Raw genomic sequence first — 25,440 nt, 5'->3', positions numbered from 1 at the left:
CTAGAAAGTCCCAGAGAACTAGGATGGGGGAAACTAACAGGAATCAATGTGGGTGACCTTAGCTGAAATGCCTAACAGTGGGACATGGAACCTAAATAGGCCACCCCTTGTAGCCAGGCAGGACCCCCAGTGAACGGATAAGGACACCAAACTACCCACAAATTCAACCCAAACTTTGTCCTGTCTAAAAGAAATGTAGGGACAACCTTGAAGCAAAGACTGAAGGAATGGCCAACCAATAATCGCCCAAACCTTAGATACATCCCATGGGCAAGCACCAATCCCTGACACTACTGATACACTGCTGTGCTTACAGATAGAAACTTAATTGTCCTCTCAGAGGCTCTACACAGCAGCTGACTGAGACAGATGCCAAGAATGGGATAGATGTTGGGGATGCTTATGGAAGAGTTAGAAGGATTAAAGGCCCTAAGAGGATAGGAACCACACAGGAAGACCAATAGTGTCAACAAACCTGCACCCCTGGGAGCTCTCAGAGACAGAGCCACCAACTAATAAGTATGGGTTCAACCGAGGCCCCCTGGCACATATGTAGCAGAGGGCTGCCTTGTCCCACCTCAGTGGGAAGGACGTGCATAATCCTGCAGAGACCTGATGCACCAGGGTGGAAGGATACCCAGTGGGGACCCACTCTCTCAGAGGCAAAGAGGATAGAGGAGAAAAGGGGGGACTCTGTGAGGGGGAACTATGAGGGAGCAGCATTTGGGATATTAATTAATTAAGTAGAAAATAAAATTAAAAACCTAAGTTCATAATTTAGGAAGAGTCCCAGTTACTACAACAAAGATGATTTTGTTCTTTCCAAGAACAACACTCTAGCTCATGATCCACAAAAAGAAAGCCAGTCATTGGCTTTACTCATGTGTTAAAATTCTCTAGCCATTAGCCAGTCTTCCACAAAAATTATTATAAGCAACAACCTCCAAAATCATGACCTTAATAAGCCAGTCCATGGTCAATCAGTTCTAGGTTTACACACAATTTGTCTTGATACGGATGCAGTCTACTTATTTGTGGCCTTAGTCAAATTTCTTGTAATCATATACACTTGAATTAATTGTTCTTTAAAAAACAGTATTATTAAAAGTTGTACTCAGTCCCACCATTGAGCACCCCACAATTGTTGCTTTATCTACTACAGCACTCAATTGGAATCAATCTCGCTGTCCAACAACAGGTGAATGGGGAATGAGAATTTGGTGTGTGTGTGTGTGTGTGTGTGTGTGTGTGTGTGTGTGTGTGTGTGTGTGTGTGTGATGGAATACTATCCAGCAGTAAAGAAAAATAAAATCATGAGGCTTGAAGGAAAATGGAAGATTTAGAAAGTATGATATTAAGCAATAGCACACATAGAAAAATCTGCATGTTCTCTTTCATTTGTGGAATCTAGAATATTACATATGCACATATGTAAAAATGTACATGTGAATACTGTATGACAGGAAGAGAAGAATAGCCAACTTCTAGGGGATGAGGATGGACTGAAATGTAAGCAATGAACATGAGTTATGAAGGAAGACGCAAAGCTGCCTTTTGCGAGCTGTCACACATTTTCTGTGGTGAGTGGTGCAAAATTGCATGGACATCTATTCCATGTCGAAAGTAAAAACCCAGTGAGAGGGTCTAGAGCCTCTGTGCAAAATGGTAACTAACTGGATAAAAGCTCAGTGAACTCTAGAAGCTTTTGGACCTTGTTAATTTCAGTGCATATGAGGTGTGTGTGTGTGTGTGTGTGTGTGTGTGTGTGTGTGTGTGTGTGTCTGTGTCTGTGTCTGTGTCTGTGTGTACGCATGCGTGTGCATACAAAATTTTTAAAGAAAGTTTTTTAAATAAAAACATACTAAAACGAAAGAGAATTCTATGTGAATAATCCAAAGGAAATAAAATTTGACTCTAGAAATATTTTGCGAGATTCCCACAGGAGGCTTGCTCTACTTGGACAAATATTTAAGTTATTATTATAATCTAAGCTTAACTGATGGCTAGAATAATGAGGTACAACCTGTAAGTGCAAAAGGTGCCCTAGAATTTAAATTTTCCTGTGGTGATTCATAGAAGAAAATACTGAGTTTTCTCCACTGTGCCTCTGGAAAAATGTTGTGTTTCTGTAAAGAAGAGTTCCACCCCCAATGTTTTCTCCAACCCTTAGGAACAAAAGGAACCACATTCAGGCCTCCAGAGAAATCATATACTTCTAAAAATGGTTTCTAACCAATAGATATTCACTTCAAAACCCATTTCCAACCTCAGTCCCTCAATCAGAATCAAGAGAAACTTTCTCTAACTAGACATTCCCTAAAATAAGAAGCAAAGTCTTTGACATTCAGAAATCAATGAATTAGGACAAGAGAAAACAATATATTTTCCTCTGAAGAAATGATTTAAAAGTACAATATAAGAAGCCAAAATCACCTTTTCATCAACAACTATAGGAACAAAACAGAAGTACCAGACAATTAACGTGTCCCTGACGACTTCAAGCTTAAAGATGAACCACGGCACAAGCTGTCCACTGCAGACGCTTGAAAGCTACAGAAGAAAGCATGTGAGGGGTAGCTGCTCAAGACTCTGGACTACTTAAGGAAAACGCAACTGCGCATGACAAACGCCCACACGCAGTCGTCAGTCATGGGACTGAACTTCCCAGGAACTCTCGGAGGAGCGCTCACGTTCTGACCCCATCTGTCTCACAATGTCTACCATTCGGTATCTGTCTACCAGTCCTTGGGGAAGCTTATCTTAAAGGAGTGAACAGCCCACTCCCTCACACACTGAGAACTGTTCCCAGCTAATGTTATTTCCTGAAGTTTTTTTTTCCAAATATGACTTTTAATTGAAACTTGACCTAGCTTATTTCCATTACTACTCCACTTTTTTTTTTTTCAGATCATCTTACGTCTTTATCTAAACCCACTCATCTCATCCTGGAGATCCCTCGGGAGCATCAACCTCATGTGTATGGCTTTGCTCCAACGAGTGCAGGACCTTTATTTCCCAGAACTGTGGCTGGACCAAGCTCACCTGGGAAATTAAGTCCCACTACTGACAATCTTCTCATCACATCTTTATTGTAACATCAACTCAACTTTTCCTTGATTTACTGTGCATTTTGCTGTTTCCACAAAATGAAGTTCCACTGAGGCATGAAAGTTTGCTACCACGGGGGATGTTCCTGAGACTATGCTTACAATGTAGAAGATTCTCCACAGCAAACAAATAAGGTAAGCTGAAGAGAAATGAAGGCAGTGAGAATAGACAGCCTCCCGCAAGCATCTCTGAAGGGAAAACCTTCACTGGATTCAGGAATTCCAGAAGGCTTATTTTAAAAAGAGCTATACTTGTATCTCAGATACAAGTCCCAAACTGTTACTAACATCCTAAACTTGTGTGTGCGTATGTGTATGTGTGTATAAATGTATGTATGCATGCATGCATGCATTGTATAACACATACACAGTTCATACCAAAAAAAGAATAGAAAATAGGATAATTTCTCACACAAAAATCATACTTGGAAGTTTCTCTAAGGGCTGTTATTGCCCAGCAATGAGAGTCATCACTGTGGACACAACTGTTTGCTCCAAAGCAACAGCATCTACAGACACCAGATACACAGGCAGGCTGATGATACAGTCTGTTGTCTGTGTGTACAAAGCTTTGACATTGTGGAGTCCTTACTTACCCCAGAGAGGCTGTCCTCCCAGAGTCAGCTGATGCTGGAAATGGTGACCAACTTGCCTGTGAGCATAGCTTTGACCAAACCCAGACTCCAAACTCTGAACCAATTTCTCTGACATGGCTGTTATATACTGTCTAATACTTCCCCGTTTTAATCACTCCAGGGCCTGCTACTACACATGACAGTCTAAGTCAAGAGTCTCAGGCTATGCATGTTACCCACAGTTAACCGTTTATGAAAACATAAAGGCCTTTATATGTGCTTTTCCTGATCCTCTGGACACTGCTGACTACCTTTTTTTTAACCCTTGTTTTAGGGCCTGTAGCAACCACTTCCTTCGTGACTGCCATTTACATACCCATGTGTCTGTACTCCTGAAGAACCTGAAACCCCAGGTATGATTCAGAACGACTAGGCAGGATGCAGAACTGTATCGTGAAATGACAGAACAGGAAGGGAGCCCTCTTTAAAGTTAGACAGCCCTGGAAATACTGCTGATTTGAGTTTCAGCACAGAGACAGCTTCAGACTCTAGGAGTTCTGCTGTATGTTATGGAGGACACCTTCAGCACAGTCTGGGACCGGCCAGTAAGCAAAGACATTAATGAATGTGCTGCAGAGCATTCCACAGTCTCACTGCAGAGGATAAGCAGAGACCGTAATAGCCTCGTGCCAGCTTAGTTCAGGCTTACATGTCAACGAGTTACTTTTAAAAAGCCCTTTGGTTTTCAGAGCATCTTGGATTTGGGGTCTGAGCATGTTGGCCTCTTAAGTGAAGAGCAAGTGAAGCAAAGCAGGTCTCCAGCACACAGAGCACTCAGTCGCGCCCTTCCTCTGTCAGTGGTTGGCTTGAGGTGCTTTTTTTCAGTTGGGACTTGTTTTGATTTTCCCCTGAATACTGAAGGATAGGAAGTCCTTTCTGTAATAAATACTACAGTGGTAAAGGAGGCTATTACTTCCATTTGATATAATCATAATTAATGAATTAGTAATTGCATTTAAGGATGAAGACGGATTTCACTCTGAAGGAAGTATACACTCAAACAGCCATCCCTGATTAAGGGAATGTGTGCACCCAGGCTGTGTTTGCTGTTGTCTCTCACTCCTACAGCACTCAACAGTCAGATGAGCCAGTTGTCCCTCAGCTTCCCTGTGGAAGATGGCAATGCTTTCTGCTCATCTGCAAAGGAGATTTCAGAGTCCCAGTACGTCCTTCTTTTCCTGTGGGCCTTCTGCCAACACACAAGCCATGGGCATAAAGGCAATCTAGCCATTCTAACACCTCAACAACATCCCTCCTTTTCACTGTTCATCTTCAGAAGTGGTTCTGCACATGGTAGTCACGTCCTTGCTGTCTATTCTCTGGGTTCTGCATTGCTGTGTCCCAACTGATATGAAACCATAGGCTGTGAGAATTTTTTCAACTCTTACAATGGTGCTGTACAACAATAGATAATTTTGTTTGTAGGGTTCAACAGCATGAATTTTCCTTTACCTGTCCCCAAATAATCTTCTACCTCTTCTTCCTTGAGTGTTGGGTGAAGGTGGCTGTCATTTCTTTATCTTAGTCCCATTTTACAGTTTATCCCCTGGAATAAACTTTCATGTCAACAGATTCTCTAGTCTATTTCCCTTTTCACTTAACCATCTCAGAAAACATATATTACCAAATATCAGTTGAACATGGCACATAAATTTTGCCCCAACTTAATCTTTACCCAATGTTTTTAGTATTTCTGAAGTCTTTCACTCTTCTCCTTGTATACCAGACTTAAAACTCTAGAGGCATCAAGGACCTTAGTCTCTTCTATGCTCTCAAGAAGCAAGAAGTTATCAAAACTACTAAGGAATCGCCACCAAAGGCTTTCACACACATACCTTTTATCTCAGTCCACAGATTCCTGAATAGTTTTTTGTCCTTTAAAATCATGACTTGTAACATCCTTCCATCTCCTCTCTACCTAGTCCCTTCAGTCTCTCTCCTTCCAGATCCTTCTTCATACAGAGGTCCTACTGTAAGATTAATCAAGCACATGTATCTGTGTCCCTCTCCAGATCACAAAAACAATAAAACCTTTTCAAGATCCACCCAATGTTTAAACAATGAAAGTTAAATTTTCCTATTTGGGCAGAATGTGTGGGGATCAAAATGGCTGCAAAGGCCTATGGAGTCAAGAATTAAAATGGCTAATAAGCCAGGCATAAGGCCAATTTCTGTGTAAACTGAGTTCAGCCTAATCAGCACTTCTTTCTTATCTTAACCCAACAGGGCACCATGTAAGCCACATTACAGGCACCTTTACAGAGGGAAATTGTTTAACAATTAACTATACTACCTTAAAGATTAAACCTACCTTCAGATTATATCCTTTCATTGCCATAATCTTACAGTTCACAAAATCATACACACAACATTTGTCAGACACATGACTCTCCTGAGACGGCCCCACCTAGCCTTGGGTGTATGCTAACTGATCTTCTTTCATAAATCCCAATTCTGTTTCTTTCTCCTTCCTGGGAGTCTTTGTTGAGTCTTCATAAGGAGCTGGCTTCCCCCAAGTGAGGCTTCCTAAAAAGGAACTGTCGGTGCTTTGACATCTCCCACCAACACTGACATAGGTACTGGGAAGCACCAAACGACAGACTCTGGAAGTGCTGCCACTTAACAGAACAGATGGCATGGGGATCATCGTCTTCAGAGTGGAGTATTATGGAAGGTATGCCAACATGCTGTACTCGTCAGAACCTGCAAGGCTGAAGAACTTGAACCCATAAAACCCACCACTTTAAACGCTAAAAGAAGTCTGGCATTTTCAGAAGGAATCAAATGCATAGTCTTTAATCCAGCTATGCCAAATTCAAAATTTGCTTAACTGAAATAAAAACATGTATCCACGACACTTGCATGAGGAAGCCCATAGCATCTTTTTATAACGGCCACAGTCAGAATCTGCCATGTCTTCAGAAGAAAATAAACGCTCTGTTTCATAGTCATTCAACACAGCAATGCTCAATAGCAGAGAACAAAGACAGTGTACTAAAGGTCGTGCCCACGGACAGATCTCAAACACTCTCAAATCAGGCTTTACATAAGGAGAGTGAACACCAGATTATTCTACTACACGCATATACAGCTATCAGAGAGTGTGTACAGTGGTAAAGTAAGAACATGAGGGTCTTCTAGTGGGGTGGGAAGTACACTGAGCAGGAAGTGACAGCTCTGGGGTGACAGTACGTCTGTTTCTTAACGGGGTAGAGGGTCATAAAGGCACTGGCACTATTGTTCTGTTTCACTGTATATCTTTATCTTTTAGAGAAGCAATAAATATTAACTTATATTAAAATCTCCACAGTTCAATGTTGAGGATAGAAGTGTTGTAGTGTCTGCAACTTACCTTGACATAAGTGGTGGTAGAAGGGTAAAGAAATAAAACTACAGAATGCATAGTAAAAGATAAATGTCAACTCTAGGCAGAAGGCAATGGGGCTACTTGGTGAAGTTTTTTTTTTTAATTTTATTATGCGTAGTAAATATTTTAATAAAATTTTGGAGGGAAAAGTCTTTGCTTACAAATAAATGTCACATGTTCAATCTCAGTGTTGTTACCTAATCTCCACAGAAGTTTCTTTCTAGAACAGTTATGTAAGTCCAGTGCCCAAGCACTCAGGCAGCTAGGCTCACAACCACTCAGGTACTTTACTACTACAATTACCACGGATGTCTAGAAACCACTGCCATTACAAGCCCAAGTAGAAAAGATCACATCTCTTCCCTAACGACTACACTGCTGCTAGTATCGCATAACATTTTTCTTCCACATAAGATCATAACTCATTAATCATATCACCATAGCCCAGGGCCTCTTCTACCAGACCAGCCACTATGGTAAACTGATAGGACTGAAATGAGGGCATCGTGCCTTATGGCACCCTGCTCATCAAAACCTTCTTACAGCTCTCACTGGGAATCAAAGATTGCTGGGAAGAGCCAGCCAAGCATAGCACAAAAGACGCATTCCAGCCCCGGAATCAACACAGAACCAGTATCAGCAGAGAGAATAAACAAGCTGATAAAGGAACTCACGAAATTCCATGGTAGCTGAAGAAAATGAGTCACAGGAACTTTACAACATAATTTAACATATATGTATTTTTTTAAACTGCCCTATTTTAGCAATGTATATGAATTTAATTTGCAATGTTAGTCTGCAAACCAGATGCAAACCAGATGTTTATATATCTGGTTATATATCCCAAAGAAGTTATATATCCAAAATCGATAGTCACACCTCTCCAAAGCACTCCATGATGAATCCCAGGAAACTGATCACAAAGGGAAGGAGAGCAGAGGTTACTGAACAAACACCCGAGGCAGGTGAGATGCTCAGAAGTGGAGGTGCCGGCCCACCTCATGAACTCACTGGGTGGGAAGAAGAACTGACTCTCAAGTTGTCCTTTCACACAGACACACATACACGCATGCACACACACACACGCACACACGCACACACACACACACATGCACACACACACGCACACACACACATGCACACACATGCACACACACACATGCACACACACACACACACGCACATGCACACACACACACAAATGTAATTTAAAATAATTTTTAAATGCTGAGAAATTCCAAAAGAAATATGAACCTAAAAAGAAGTGGAAGATAAAGACAAGTAAGCTGTCTTTAGTAAACTTGCACATCTCTTTCTTTTCTAAAAAATTCTACCTGAAAATATATGTCACTATGGAGAAACTCTGTTAGGTCAACCACAGCCCTCCTTTCAAAGAACAAATAAACACTGAGAGGGGACACCATTCACTATGACAATCAGCAACATGAAGACAGGAACTGTATGTTATTCACCCTTTTAAATGTGTATCCAGAAAACGGTAAGAATTTGATAAATACTTGTGACAAATGGATAGATGCCATTAGATAATTCAAAAGCACTGACATTATATTTCTCCAAACTCTCCACACATTCACACACTCGTTGCTCTTGGAACAGGACCTATGCCTGCTGAGAGATCTGAGAGATCGATCACAGCATGACTGACCTTCTGTGGTCGGGAACACTTGTGCCTTGGCCTCTGCCAGCTTTCCAGTTCTCAGCAACACTTCGGCAAGACTTTCCACAGGGACCTGCTGATGGGTGGCACAGGTCACTTCAGATGACACAGAAGTAGCACTTTCTCTTAGAAAACATGATTGCCGAGTTCTATGGCTTCTAGTGAACCGAATAACTGGTTTTCACTAATGTACATTGTTTTATTTAGGATTTTAGTGGATTTTCATATTACACTATATCATATGATGAACAAGAAACAAATCCTAAAACCAACATCGGAAGAGTGAAGCCGAAGAAAAGCTTCACTTCTCCTTGTGCAGTTAAGCCTATCTTCTCATGCACATTGTCCTTACCTCAGTGACAAAGGGATTAGCAATGACTGACTCGTAAAAAGGGTGGCATCCTTGTCTTTCTAGATCATCATTGGCTACAGTTCCAATTCGATATGCTCCACCAAAGTCCTGCCCCTAAGAAGAACGTGAAGAAAACTGGATTAAAAGAGAGATCAAGGACAGGCAGAAGGGAGAAGAGGAAGGATAGGAAGTGCGGATGCTGATTCCAGGAGAAGGTAATCAGTGTGTCTTGTACATCTAGGACAGAGTGACACCAATGCCCAGTAGCAAATTTAAGAACAGTAGCTACAGCATATGGGCAGCACTTCAATGTACCCCAAGACCTTGTTGATATCAATAAATCAGAAATAGTGGGGCCATCAGTGCTACATAAACTGAGTTTTCTATACCACAGTTAGAACAACCATCCTAAGATGTCACTCGCAGTGGCTCTCTTCAGAGGCTCTCTTCTTCAAGGTGAGCAGCAGCAACACAGAATGATCCTCAGCGCATTAAATGTGAACACCAACATGCCACTTACAGGCCTATGTACCTCCCTCCCATTGAAAGGGTCCCCCCAAGGCTGGCTGCTTGCTGAGGTCGGATTATTTCTCCAGGCCTGCCTCATGCCCATGTGCTCGAGTCCTTCCAAACCGTGATGGTGCCCGCTTCACTAGCTGGAATCCTTCACTATCACTCCTCACCCAAGCATGCGTGGGCGTTATCACCATTCCTGATTGTAAACACCTATTGCCCTGCCACAGTCATTAGACTTCTGTGTTCTCCTCCAATAGATAGAAAACCCCCTCATGGGGAAAGTTAAGGAAAAGATATTCTTGCAAAGACTACTGCAGACTTTTTGGCAGGTACAGTCCAGGAAACAATGAAACTGTTTAATAAAATCATATATTAATAATAGTGTTGCACACTTTACACATAAACCTTCAAAAAAAAAAAGGTAAAAGAAAAATCCGCCCCCATGGCAACATGACAAGGCCAGTACTTCAGTACCTCAGTAACTCCATTACCAACCAAGCAGACCATCCAAGCTGCTTCCACATCCTTCATGATTACGTGTTTGAAAGGACTGGTATCCCCCACCTAAAGAGCTAACTAGAGGCCTGTCTCTGCCTCCAGCTAAGATCACTGCCTTTCTACAGGGGACTTACACGATCTCACTAAGAAAAACTGCAGGAGACAGACTCCAACAGCTTTCCATTTCCTGCAGATATGTCACAGCCTGCACTAGGCTTTCACACTGAACTCCCCACTAAAAGCCACTCCGTCCTGTATGCTCTAAGAAGGGCTTTGGATCTGCCTATGTGGTTCAATCACACTTCTGCATGAAATGATTATTTAATGAAAAAAAAATCTAACTTCCCTCTAAATCAAAACTTTACTGTCTCAATAAAGTCATGATTCATTTAAATGTTCAAGCTCTTTTGTATTCATTCTTACTGGTTTTCTTCAGATGTAACTTTTGCATTTGTCGTTCCTACTGACTACACACGGGCGGTCATTGTGTGAGTGATGGGCCTTGACCACACACACCTTAATACTTATACCTCCATCTCCTTTCTACATATCCACTTTTGAGTTCAGGTCCCACTCAAGTTTTCAAACAAGACAGAAAATGGGACCTTGATTTTCTAAGCTTGGCTTATTTCAATTAACATGATCATTGCCAGTTCTACCATTTTTTTCTGAGAATATCCGTTTTGCTCTTCATAACTGAGCAAAACTCCATTCTGAATACAAACCACAGTTTTTCATTTATCTTTTCTTTGTTGACAGGCATCTAGAGTGAGTCCATAGTTTAGCAACATGAATGGTGTCACAGGAACACAAGTGTAAAGCTGCAGTCATCGAACTGACTCTTCTGGACACATAACCTGAAGTGCTGTGAGTGGGTCACAGAATGGAAGTTCTGTTTGCATTTGAGAAACCTCTGTAGCCATTTCCATATTGGCTCGAATGATTTATACTCCCCCAGCAGGAATAGGCTTCTTTCTTCCCCAAAGCCTTGCCAGTGTTCGTTATTCCTTGGTGATAATTGCCATTCTGGTTTTAAACAGATAATTACCATAGTTTTGATTTTCATTTATCTAGTAGATAAAAATGTTGAACATTTTTTCAGGTATTCACTATCCATTTGTACTTCCTTACAAATGTCTGCCTGTCCATCTATCAATTTGATCATTTTTACTCTAATTATTTAAATATTGGAGTTCCTTATGTATTCTAAATAGTAAATCTTTGTCCAACAACTGACTATTCAGCAAGAATTTCTCCATCAGAATGCTGACCCTTCCTTTGGCTCTGCAGAACTTTTCTAGTTTGATACAGTCCTGTTTGTCATTTCCTGACCAACTGGAGTCCAATTCAGAAAGTTACTGCCTAGAACCCTACCTAGGTTGTCCTATAGTATCCTAAGTTTCAGGTCTTGGATTAAGGACTCAGCATGGCATCAAGAGGGATCCAGTTTCACTCTTGTGTCTGTAGATATTCAGGTTTCCCAGGACCTCTTGTTAAAGAGGCTAATTTTCCCCTTCTATATCATTCTGGTGCAATAATTAAGAGTTAGGTGGTTTTAGAAGGATGGCCTACTTTCTAAATTTTCTACCCAAGTCCATTGGACAGTAGACCGTGTCTGTTTGGAGATCACTAACATGTTGTTTTTATTATCACATTTCTGTAATACGCGTCTATGTCAAGTGTTACAATGCCTCTTGAACTATTTACTCATTAGCTCAAAAACGTTTTGGGTATCAGAGGTATTGGAGTTATCTTTACATCACAGTACCATTTCTCTATTATGCAAATGTTTCATCTCCTCTACCATTGCTGACAATGAAATTACATTAAAGTCTTCTCTCATTCTATTCCCAGCATTTATACCTGTACGTGAGCCAAAGAAAGTGACTTGTACATATATGCTAAATGAATGAATGGGTAGATGGTGAGTAAACACATGAGTGTCAATTTCATGAGTACTGGGGATGCACTGGTGCTGAACCCACATTTCTTCATGCTTTATTTTCATTACAGTAAAAACAACTGCAGTGTGGCAAAGTAGAGAAGGCAATAAGGGTAGAAGATTAAAAATATCACCAAAACAGCCTCAAGCCTGTAACTCCAGGGCAGAAACAGAAGTCTGTAAACCTGTCCCCAAGCTGACATCACCTATCCTCAACTGCAATCAAACAGAAATACAGCAGAAGCAACTGAGTACTCAGACCCATTCTCTTCTTTTGTCTCCCTGAATTTTAATCCTGAGAATAAACCAGATGCTACCCAAACGAATCTCAGTGTCCTTACAAGCACTGCATGGAGCAGCATTACATTCATGAAATGGATTGCTCATGCCTTACCAGATGGGAGGACCAGATTTCTTAAAATATTTGACAATCAGAGATTTTATTGTGACAACTAGTAGCAATGATGATGAACTCGTTTAGATCATAAAGGAGCCTTGCTTACCTGGAGGGGCCGCAGGTATGCCAAGGACTTCTTCCACCACTGCCCATCGCTGACAGCTTGCAGCACAGCCCTGGTAGTAGTCGTGGTATTGGACAAGACTCTCATGGTGGTTGCAGTGGTCCACTGTAACAGGTCTGCTGAACTGCTGCCCAAAGAAGTATCATCCTACATTGAAAAGACAATGGGCAGTGTAAAACGGCCATTGCTAAGACTGAGCACAGACAAAGCTGTGGGCAATAATTAGACTCATTAAACACCAAAATAAACAAATTGAAAATCCATGTTAGTCAGTAACTAAACAGAAGTGAAAGAAATACTAATAGTTCATTGTTCACCACTAAGCTCACAAAGGACAACAGAAAGAATATCAATGCATCAAGTCAACACTCATTTTCACTAGACCTGCAAAGGAGTGATGTGCTCTTTATTTTTACCAAGCTAATAACCACACTTTTTAATTAGTCATTAAATTAAGAAGTAAATCATTTAATTGATCAATGTTCTAAGACCCTAACAAAGTAGACAATTTCAATAAGCTACTTATCAATATAAAAGGAATAACTTTTCATCCAACCAAGGAGATGAATAATATTACTTAAAAGATCTAACCTCCTGCCAATCTTGAGCAATTCAGCAAAAATGCTACTTATCCCTTTAAAAACCTGAACGATTCCTCACAAAATTGGACACAGTACTACCTGAGGACCCAACTATACTTCTCATGGGCATATACTCAAAAGATGCCCCAACATATAACAAGGACATATGTTCCACTATGTTCATAGCAACCCCATTTATAATAGCCAGAAGCTGGAAAGAACCCAGATGTCCCTCAACAGAAAATGATGGTACATGTACACAATGGAGTACTATACAACTATCAAAAACAATGACTTCATGAAACTCATAGGCAAATGCATGGAACTAGAAAATATCATCCTGAATGAGGCAACCCAGTCACAAAAGAGCACACATGGTATGCACTCACTGATAAGTGGATATTAGCCCAAAGGCTCAGATTACCCAAGATACAATCAATAGACCAAATGAAGCTCAAACAGAAGGACGACCAAAGTGCAGATACTGCAGTCCTTCTTAGAAGGGTGAACAAAAATATTCATAGGAGGAAATACAGAGACATAGTTTGGAGCAGAGACTGAAGGAAAGGCCATCCCGAGACTGCCCCACCTGGGGATCCAGCCCATATACATACAAACCCAGACAATATTGCTGATGCCAAGAAGTGCATGCTGACAGGAGCCTGATATAGCTGTCTCCGGAGAGGCTCTGCCAGAGCATGACACATATAGAGGTGGACACTCGCAGCCATCCATAGAACTGAGAACAGGGTCCCCAATGGAGGAGACAGAGAAAGGACTGAAGGAGCTGAAAGCATTTGCATCCTCATAAGAACAACAACACCAACCAACCAGAGCCCCAGGACTAAACCACACCCGAAGAGTACACATGGACAGACCCCTCATAAGAACAACAACACCAACCAACCAGAGCTCCAGGACTAACCCACACCCGAAGAGTACATACACATGGACAGACCCATGGCTCCAGCTGCATATGTAGCAGAGGATGGCCTTGTTGGGTACCAATGGGAGAAGAAGCCCTTGGTCCTGCCAAGGCTGGACCCTCCAGTGTAGGGTAATGTCAGTCGGGAGGCATGAAGGGGTAGGTGGATGGGTGAGGGAACATCCTCATAGAATAAGGGAGAGGGAGGATGAGTCAGGGGATTTATGAATGGGAAAGGGGATAACATTTGAAATGTAAATAAATAAAAAAATCCAAGAAAAAAGAAAAAAAAGGAAAAACCCGTTATAGACAATGCTTCTAACACAGCCTTAGAAGCAGAAAGATTAAGGCGAAATAACTCACTTGCCCAATATAAGTATGTAAAGCCACAAAGCAGAAAACTTACCATAGCTACGGCCAAAAAAGTTTGCAAAGGAGAAGCCAAGGGGTAGAGGTAAAAGATTTGAAACATAAAGATCCTAAACCCACAGTGGCTAACCTTCCAATCAGAGGATGATCACGGAGATAAAATGAATTGTAGAATATTTCAGACACTCGACAGAAACTGTCCTGTGTGTCCAATAAGAGAATGGGACCTCAGTCTACAAGCACAAGGAATAGAGTTTGGCCAACAACATGAAGAAGAGTAAAAGATTCTCTGCCACAGCCTGCAAAATTCCCATCTTATGAGAACCATAAAATATTGAGCTTTTCTAAGAGCTGTGGAGTTGTGGTGAGAGCAAAGGAAAGGATCAACATTAGGACAAGTAAACTTGTGTTTACTTTCAATTAGGAAAAATCAAAAGAAGCCTTTGAGCTACACTAATCAAAGCCCAGAATTTCCCTAATCCCAGTGCCTGAGACCATTTCTTCTAAAACACTCTCTACATGCTTTACTGCAGTTTTGACATTAGAAAACATGTATCCATGAACTGAAGGCAACATTAGAGATTAAAGGTTAATTATGGAAAGAGAAAACGATGCCACGGCAGTAAAGATCAAGACATGCTACACTGACTGTGTATTATAAAGCTAATCACTGAGATACAACTGACGGTTAGGTAGCCATAAAATTAGTGTTCCTCTCAGCTTCAGTTTGGGCCAACAGCCCGGCTTTGCTGACGTACTGCGATCAGACCTCCTTACAAAATGTTCTTGCTGTGAGTTTCAAAGCTAAAGAGCACACGTCTTAAATGGGCCTGTAACTGTGTTGCAAAAATGACTCACTTTCTCCACATTTCAGACACACTGCATGAAATCTAGGAGGCGAAGCTATTGTAGAGGTTTACCAGTTCAATGATTCTTCAACTGGCAAGAAATATATACACATATGAGTAACATAAACTGTATATAAACATCTATAAAACTGTGCCAATAACCTCATGGCCAAAGTAAAAGAGGGGCCTAGAGGGAAACCATGAACTTCCAACCTGCCAGCTCCCACCTTTGTGGAGCTAGCCTAGCATGAAAACTCATCTTCTGGCTCCCTGGGTAGGATGTACCCAGGTAGAAAGGAAGCTCTGAAACATGTCCTGCAACAAGAGTTAAGTATTAGCAATACCCATGACTTCAGTTCTGAAAACATTTTCTAAGCCATTTAGTAACTCATCTCCAATAATAATGGCTAGAACGTTTTCTATGATCTATGACTTGACTTGACTTAATTGAAAAAACGTGATAACAACCTGGGAACACAGAGGCCAGGAGATAAGAAATGCTGTCTTCATTCAGCAGGAGACTACAATTAAAATAAAGAGCATCGCCACTGTCAGAGCTCCAGTAAGAAAGTTAATAGAAACACATACATCCTGTCCTGGCGCTCTGACCTCCATCACCATGGCTACTGGTCTATGGGGCTTTTCAGTACACAACATATGGCTGTTCTGGACTGATGAGGAAAAATGCGTGCTGGGTTTACTTGTTTGGTTTACGATTTTTACAAAAGTGTGTGTGTGTGTGTGTGTGTGTGTGTGTGTGTGTGTGTGTGTGTGTGTACAAAGTACACGTACCTATGGAGGACAGAGGAGGGCACTAGACAGCAGTAGAAATGGTGGTTGGTTTTAATCCCTGCTCTGTGCCAAGACTTTAAAAAGTGAGTTACATATATACTTTGTGTAAACAGTAAAAGGTAACAAACACACAAGGAGTTGTTTTATGGGGGACTTACTGGAGGATAGCTGTATCAACAACACTGGGAGGTAGTTCAAAGCTAGTCTAGGCTCACAGTAAGTTCATAGCAAGCCTGAGCAAGACAGTAAGACACTGTCTTTAAAAAGTACTATTAAAAGTTTCAGAAAACATTCAAGATGTATGCATATAAATAATAAATTCACAGTAGGTCAGCTTTAAAACTGGAATAACCCTGTGCCAAGAAACATATGCAAATTCCAGAAAACTTTCCAAATAGGCTTCCACACAATACTGCACCACACTGAATGCATGCTAACTTGGCCCATTTTCACATTGCTGGGCACTGTCATGGTATGATTTGCATGTCGATATAGAACCCTTTATGTGTGGGTACTAGTGACTGATCTAGGGTCTTGACATGCTAGTCAAGTGCTGTACCACAATTGAGCTCTACCACAGGTTTTATTTGTTATTTTGTGACAACCTCTACATTGTCCAGGATGATCTTGAACTTGCTCTGTGGCTCACACAGGCTTTGAACTTGCAAACTTCTTGCCTCTGTATGGGAAATAGCTGGGATTTGAGGTCTGAACCACTAGGTCCCGCTACTTAAACTCTTTCTGTAGAAGAGCATTTACAACATCTCTGACTTCTGGGATATACAGCTAGTAGTGGAATCAATCACTGAAGCATAGAATATACATTAAGTCTGGATTCTGCACACAGAGCCAAGCACTCTCTCTATTGGCTATAGCAATCTATTCTATACTCAGACATAGCCAGAGTCCTACTCGCTCCACTATTAACATATGATATATCATGGTATTTTAATTTAAGCAGCTCTTGTAAGTACATATTATCTTTTTAGTCATCTCTATACTGTATACTGGGAAATATATCTTCTAGAGTGTCACTTATTCAATAGGTTGTCCATCTTCTTACTCAGGTTGAACTCATACATGTTTTGGGGTCATAGACCATACTACATATGCAAACAATAAGATTTATAATTCCACGTGAATTATTCTACTTTCTTATAATGTCTTATGATAAAAATTAAACCAGGTGGTGATGGTGAATGTCTCTACTCCCAGCACTTAGGAGCACTTGGGAGGCAAAGGCAAGCAGATCTATGAGGTTGAGGTCAGCCCAGTCTACAAAGTGAGTTCCAAGACAGGCAAGAGTGCAAAAGAAACCCTGCCTCCAAAAAAAAAAAAAAAAAAAAAGATAACAAAGATAACAGTAATAACTGATATTAATATATTTTTGCTTTAAGTTCATATTTTATAACCGAGGAGCCTTTGCTTACTCTAAGGTCACAAAAATGCTATCCTCAGTTTATTTTTTTGTACTTTTTATTGATTCTTTGTGAATTTCATATGATGCACGCAATGTCACTCATTCCTCCATTCCTTTGTACCTGCCCTGCACCCTTGCAAACTCCACAAAAAAGAAAATAAAAATAAAAATAAATAATTCAAATGAGTAGCCTTCCTCTACTCAAAGAATAAACAGGCTGAGAAAGAAATTAGGGAAAGGACACCCTTCACAATAGTCACAAATAAAGTAAAATACCTTGGTGTGACTATAATCAACTGAGCAAGAGAAAGATCTGAATGACAAAAACTTCAAGTCTCTGCAGAAAGATATCAAAGATCATAGAAGATGGAAAGAACCCCCATGCTCATGGGTTAACAGGATTAGTATTATAAAAATGGTCATCTTGCCAAAAGCAATCTACAGATTCAATGCAATCCCCATCAAAATTCCAACTCAATTCTTCATACAGTTAGAAAGAGCAATTTGTAAATTCACTGGAATAACAAAAAAAAAAAAAAAACAAGCAGAATAACGAAAACTATCGTCAATAATAAAAGAACTTCTGGGGGAATCACCATCCCTGACTTCAAGCTGTATTACAGAACAATAGTGATTAAAAACTGTATGGTATTGGTACAGAGATAGGCAGATAGATCAGTGGAATAGAATTGCAGACCCTAGGCAGGCTGGAGAGATGGCTCAGAGGTTAAGAGCACTGACTGCTGTTCCAGAGGTCCTGAGTTCAAACCCCAGCAACCACATTGTGGCTCACAACCATCTGCAATGGGATCTGATGCCCTCTTCTGGTGTGCGTGAAGATAGCTACAGTGTATTTATATATAATAAATAAATAAATCTTTAAAAAAAGAATTGCAGACCCAGAAATGAATCTACACACCAATGGCCATTTGATCTTTGACAAAAGAGATAAAACCATCCAATGGAAAAAAGACAGCATTTTCAACAAATGGTGCTGGCTCAACAGGAGGTCAGCATATAGAAGAATGCAAGTTGATCCATTCTTAGTGCCTATACAAAGCTCACGTCCAAGTGGATCAAGTACCAGATACACTCAAACTAATAGAAGAGAAAGTGGGGAAGAGCCTCAAGCACATGGGCACAGGGGAAAAATTCCCTAACAGAACACCAATGGCTTATGTTCTATGATCAAAAATCTATTAATAGGACCTCATAAAATTGCAAAGCTTCTGTAAGACAAACAACACTGTCAATAGGACAAAACAGAAACCAACAGATTGGGAAAAGATCTTTACCAAGCCTACATCAGATAGGGGGATAATAACCAAAATATACAAAGAACTCAAGAAGTTAGACTCCAGAGAATCAAATAACCCCATTAAAAATGGGGTACAGAGCTAAACAAAGAATTCTCAACTGAGGAATATTAAATGATCATGAAGCACCTAAGAAGTGTTCTATCTACATCCTTAGTCATCAGGGAAATGCAAATCAAAACAACCCTGAGATTCCATCTCATACCAGTCAGAGGACAGATGCTGTCTCAGGTGACCGCAGGTGATGGCCAGGGATATAGAGAAAGAGGAACACTCCTCCATTGTTGATGGGATTGCAAGCTATACAACAACTCTGGAAATCAGTCTGGCAGTTCCTCAGAAAATTGGACATAGTACTACCTGAGGACTCAGCTATACCACTCCTGGGCATACACCAACATATAACAAGGACACATGCTCCACTATGTTCATAGCAGCCTTATTTATAATAGCCAGAGGCTGGAAAGAACCCAGATGTCCTTAAACAAAGGAACTGATACAGAAAATGTGGTACATCTACACAATGGAGTATTACCCAGGTATTAAAAACAATGACTTCATGAAATTCGTAGGCAAATGAATGGAACTGGAAAATATCATCCTGAGTGAAGTAACCCAATCACAAAAGAACACACATGACATGCACTCACTGATAAGTGGATATTAGCCCAAAAGCTCAGAATACCCAAGATACAATTTACACACCACATGAAGCTCAAGAAGAAGAAAGACAAAAGTGTGGATGCTTCAGTCCTTCTTTGAAGCGGGAACAAAGTACACATAGGAGGAAATGCAAAATGTGGAGCAGAGATTGAAGGAAAGGCCATCCAGAGACTGCCACACGTAGGGATCCATCCCACATGTAGTCACCAAACCCAGTAACTAGTGAGGATGCCAAAAGGTGCATGCTGACAGGAGCCTGATACAGCTGTCTTGTGAGAGGCTCTGGTCAGAGTGTGACAAATACAGAGGCGGATGCTCAAAACCAAACATTGTCCTGAGAACACGATCTCCAATGAAGGAGTTAGAGAAAGGACTGAGTTAACTGAGGGGGTTTGCAACCCCATAGAAAGAACAACAATATCAACCAACCAAACACCTCAGAGCTCCCAGGGACTAAACCACCAACCAAAGAGTACACATGGAGTGACCCATGGCCACATATGTAGCAGACGATGGGCCTTGCTGGGCATCAATGGGAGGAGAGGTTCTTGGTCCTGTGAAGGCTCAATGCCCCAGTGTAGGGGAATGTCAGGGCAGGAAGGTGGGAGAGAGTAGATGGGTGGGGGAGCACCCCCATAGAGGCAGGGCATGGGGGCATGTGATGGGAGTTTCTGGAGGAAAACTAGAAAAGGGAATAGCATTTGAAATGCAAATAAAGAAAATATCCAATAAAAGAAAAGAAAAATAAAGAATCTCTTTGTGGAAGCTATAGTGTATCTACAGTGTGTTCATGGTATATACTTTTATCCACCCATTTTTACTTGCAAATATTTACTACAATGAGTCATTGGTCTGGTTCAAGGCCTCTAGCTTCTTCTACATAATCAATAATGGATCCTCACCAGTACTCCTCTTGGATATTGTCTTTGGCCCTGTGTCATGGAGATGCTGCAGCTTTGGATCTGTATGACTAGCCCCTTCACATGCTCCAGCAGTTCTTAGATGGGGTAGATGTTGCAGTGCCATTTGGATCCAGACTTGTGTGGTAGGTAGCTGAGTCTGTCAGCCCACCAGGTCCCTCACACCCACACCACCAGGGCAGGCTCTCCAGCGCTGCCTCAGCTAGCTCATCCAATGCCACAGCTGGAAAAGGCAGGCAAGCTCTCTCGCTCTCAAGCCCTGGGGCCAGCTCATCCTTGCCTTTGCCACCAGAGCCAACTCTACAGTGGTGCCCAGGTAAGGTGCAGAGACATGAGCTGCAGCCATGGAGGGACAGGGCCAGCTCTCCAGCTTCAAGCGTAGAAGGGCATCTTTTCGTTGCCTGTGACACCACAAAGCACGGAATGGACTAGGTCTCTCATCCTCAATTCATCTTAACACATAAGGTATTTTCTCTTTTAGGTTTAAGTGGCATTAGTAAGACTACTATCTCCTATGCACTCATAGCATTATATGTTTAATTACTGCATTAAATATACTGGTATGATTTTTCATTTACTGGAGGGGAAGTTTTTCAAGAGCAAGAACCCTGTTCATTCTCTGTGTGAGAATCTCCACAATTTGCAGCTATAGATAACATCTAGATTTACTGCATCATTTCAACATTTGAGGTATGTTTTCAAGATGGTTCTAAAACAAGTATTTCTCAACTAGAATATCACATCACATTTCAAATTCCTGTTCATCTTGAGAATCTTCTTAATTAAGAGGGTGTATCAAATGATTTGAATGTCATTAACTAATGTAAGAATAGAACTAAAACTATAAACAAACTGAGAAATACTGTCCTCATATGGAGGTCCTCATAAGGAAAAAAACTGAAAGATGCCAAAATGTGAAAGGCATAAAACCAGTATTCTGTTAAATAATACAAGCATAAATTTTTATTTGTTTCTATGGATACATGGGCTAATTCAAGATATGAATTCAAGATTTATGGAATAAAAAGACTATTATCAAAGATAAATTTACAGGTTGAGAAATGTATGTGGTAAAGAATTTCCTGTAAATTCTTCTTCTAGGGAAAACATCAAAGAGAAAGTAAGGCTGATGAAAATGCAAAGATAATTATTAGACAAGTTGATGACCTGAACTCAACCCTCAGCACCCACGCAGGAAAAAAGAGAGAAATGTAGTCCTCTAAGTTGCCACCACATGTTCATCATGGCACTTGGTGTGCATTCACAAAATTAATGTCATTAAAAATTTTAAAAGTCAAGTTAAACCACAGAATTAGTATTTAAGCATCATAAAGTAGGAGGGTGGAAAAATTTACCAACTAGGTTGGTCTACTACAATGTTAGTGCAACCAAAGTCATTAACGAGGAAAACAGTTTTCTGTCAGTTTCACACACTGTGAAAAACAGAATGGGATTTGTTGGGAGATAGTTTTGCACACTGTGTATCCAGGTACTGATTTCTATGTCCAGACATCTGGTTGCAGTCCTGACATTGGCAGGGTCAAGCATCCCGGATCTCATTGTTATCCAACACCTCTGGTTGGTTAATAAAAAGCTGATCAGCCAATTAGCCAGGCAGAAGAGAATAGGGCAGGACTTCTGATTCCAGTCAAGGGGTCCCAGAAAGAGACCAAAGGGGGGAAAAGGGGGCAAAGAAGGAAGATGTGGAGAAACCATGTGGTTGGACCAGGAAGATTTGCAGCCATGAGGACACATGTAGACCAAAGTTATCCAGGGAAAGACCAGGTGGCAAGTTACAGGACATGTGGCTGGGTAAGAGGCAGCCTAGCCAGGTTAGAATAGCTCAGAACGTGCTCAGCTTAGTGCTTGCAGCTTGTTAACACAAATAACAGATCTCTGTGTCATTTGTTTCAGAGTTAAAATGGGCTAATCTGAAGTTATTCAGAGACAAGGGAGGCTAGAAAAAAGCCCCTAAGAAATACTTTTATGGGAGTTCAAGTTTTTACTCCTGAAATGACAATTTTCATATACATAGTGATGCACGGCTAATTAATTTAGATTGTGTAATAACAGAAATAGATTAGACCCTAAAACCAGATCAACAATTGCCAACATAAAATTTAACATTAAATCTCATAAATATTAAGCATGCTACATATTTCAAGGGATAAAAAGCAGTAATGGCATCATTCTAATGTTACAACAAAAAACTATTACCATTACATATCCAGTATGGCTTACAGTAACAACTCTCTGTGGTCCAGTGCTATAATGATGCAAAGAGTGGCTTCCCTAGTGTCAGTTAAGAAAGATGAATTTCAGAGAAAGTGGTGGACCTCAAATATATGCATAGTACGTGCCAGCTACTTAAAGAATATCAACAAATCAGGCAGGGCTCAATCAGTATCTGTTCTCCAAACTATCCTTAAATAATCCAAAACATTTTTATGCACATAACACTTTCCTTCAAGTAGTAACCGGAGCACTTTTCATCCCAATTTGGAGTGTTAAGACTACAACTCTATCTCCAAACAAACCAGTACAAGAAAATCCAAGCTGCAAATATAATATTAAAAATGTGTGTGCATACATATTAAAGCTTCAGCAAGAAAAACCCTCATGACTGAAGAGAAATACACAGAACCTCTGCACACATGCTGGAGAGTGTGGGAGGAGAGGCTGTGTTTGGTGGAACAGTCACTGGCATACCCTGGGGCATCGAACACTCATGACAGTGATTGCAGGGGCTAAGACATCCAGGGATGCAGAGACGCTGTGTTAGCAAACAACATGGAGGAACACATACAGTTAGTGTTTCTGTCTGGGCAGCAAGACTCACGGACATGTAGGCAGAAAGAGACGGAAAGAAAGACCTTTAATTCATTTAATGGTTGAACATATTCTTCTTGGTTACATATATTTTATATTAAGAAGGATATAGAAGATACAAGGTGCATTCCTGTGACACTTACTAAAAGTTAATAAATGCCAGTTTTAACATAATTAGTCCATATCTATTTTTTTTTTACTGTAAGAAATTAAAAACGATCAGAAGTCTAATGACAAAGAACAGTGATTAGATGGCAAAAAAGAAAGCTAACCAAATAAGCTTCCCAATTAATTTCCTAAGTGGGATAAGATATTTTATATATTTTAACTATTTATTGAGCAATAAATTTAAGAAGTAGAAACTCTTACAAAAGAGCATAAAAGTAGATTTTCAGAAACATGAGTCAGACACAGATTTCTTAGGTACACCAAAAAAGAATAATCAATAGAAGGAAATGCTATAAACATGCCTTAGGAAACAGTTAAAACATCTATTCATCAAAAGAAACCACTAAAAAATAAAAAATGTCACACATTCACAGAAAATGCTCACAAATTACAAGTGTGAAAAGAATCTAGATAAAATACTTGTATCTAGAATCCAGAATATTAATGAAAAATTTATTTCCAGCTCAATCACAAGATAAACAATCAAGTAGGAAAACAAAATGAGCAAATTAGCGAATAGACCTTTCAATGTGACAATTAGCATATGAAAGTGTACTCATAACTATTCATTGCATAGGATAAAATTATGTTCCCAGTACATCAAAGGCATAGTAAAATAGCACACATATCAAATAAAAATCCGGTGGAGAAATAGAAACTTTAATGTATTTCTGATGGGAATGTAAAAATGTTGATGTGATTTGCATTACTAATTGGCACTCCAAAGGGTTAGGTATTAAAGTTTTGGTCTTTGTGCAGGATCCAAAGGCCCCTGAGCAGGAACTGCCCAGAATGGCTCCTCCTGGAGGACTAGACTTCATATTAGGTCATATGTAGGTCCAAAGAAAGGAAGCAACCAACCATCCTACCTAGCTATGATACCAATCAACCACAATGATCAACATAACACAATAACCCTACGGCTACAGTATTGGCTCACATACCTCAGCAGTAACCAACAACTCTCTACTGCTTAAGCCCTACTCAAGCAGAAAAAATTCATCTCTGGTACTAGAAATCTTATCAACTACTCAGAGCTAGTGAAGCCATGATCTTGGAGGAGAACCTACAACCATCACTTTACTAAACCAGCATAACCCCTAAGTACATTTTACTAAATATGTGTCCTTATACTGGCAATTAAGTGTAGTCCTATTCTCTCATCAAGGAAATTATCTTTGCAACAGACAGAAACCATTACATAAAACTACAACCAATCAAAATGTAGAGTCTAGAGCCCAGTCTCAATGGATACATCTACAAAACACTCCATATCTAAGGTTCATGGAACATTGAAGGAGATGGAGCAGAAAGAACATAAGATACAGAGAACCAAAGAGTATGCTGTGGAACTGTGTCTCTTAGTAATGACAAGTTACACACAAAAAGTCTCACCAACCCGACTGCCAAAAAATGAGCTGATTAAGGACAACACCAATAGACATCCTAAACTGAACAGAAAAAAAGAAAGACCATAAGAGCCTCAACACTAAACAGATAACTACAGTAAAGTAAGGAATGCTCAAAGTGGAAGAAATACTCTTTACCAGGGAAGAATATACAAACTGATGATCCAACAGCAAATGGTGGGGCATTAAATAATATATAAGTAAAATTATACAACTGACAAGCTTGTACTTAGTAATACATATAAATATGCTTATGCATATATGCATATAAAACAATAAATTAATAAAAAAGTCCATGAATTTGAAAGTGAACATGGAGGGTATATGAGAGAAAAAAGGAGAAATGATGTAATTAGATTATAATTTCAAACAACAAAATTAATTTTTAAAAGGGTTGGTCCTGTGCTATTCTGACAATAGATACTGAGACACAACTAGACCACAGGGCTTTGCTTTCTTCAATGAACTGATCCAATGGCATACTCATAATTTGATAACTGCTGGGTCCTGCATGGCCACAGAAGAGATGGTGTGACAGGGTTCTCACCCCTGGAGCAAACGAAGCAGATTCTGGGCCTCTATGG

General features: G+C 40.3%; 1 protein-coding gene across 16 annotated transcripts in view; it reads right to left on the bottom strand.

Annotated features, from left to right (window-relative positions):
- Window positions 1-25,440, bottom strand: part of Nbas (NBAS subunit of NRZ tethering complex) — a 341,775-nt gene that overhangs the window by 165,377 nt on the left and 150,958 nt on the right. For 10 of the 16 annotated variants that reach the window (XM_087554759.1, XM_087554760.1, XM_087554761.1 and 7 more), the window contains exons 36-38: window positions 12,599-12,763; window positions 9,140-9,253; window positions 8,776-8,863 (exon numbers count right to left, since the gene is read on the bottom strand). In XM_087554759.1, coding sequence (XP_087410885.1) covers window positions 8,776-8,863; window positions 9,140-9,253; window positions 12,599-12,763 — 367 coding nt within the window. The remainder of the gene's footprint in view (window positions 1-8,775; window positions 8,864-9,139; window positions 9,254-12,598; window positions 12,764-25,440) is intronic. The other 6 variants (NM_001427446.1, XM_087554763.1, XM_087554751.1 and 3 more) reach the window with 1 other exon arrangement.

This window comes from Rattus norvegicus, chromosome 6 (assembly GCF_021556685.1).
Source record: "Rattus norvegicus strain SHRSP/BbbUtx chromosome 6, alternate assembly SHRSP_T2T, whole genome shotgun sequence".
Taxonomy (NCBI): Eukaryota; Metazoa; Chordata; class Mammalia; order Rodentia; family Muridae; genus Rattus; species Rattus norvegicus.
The sequence above is the reverse complement of the archived record's forward strand: the minus strand, read 5'-3'. Positions and strand labels throughout refer to the sequence as shown.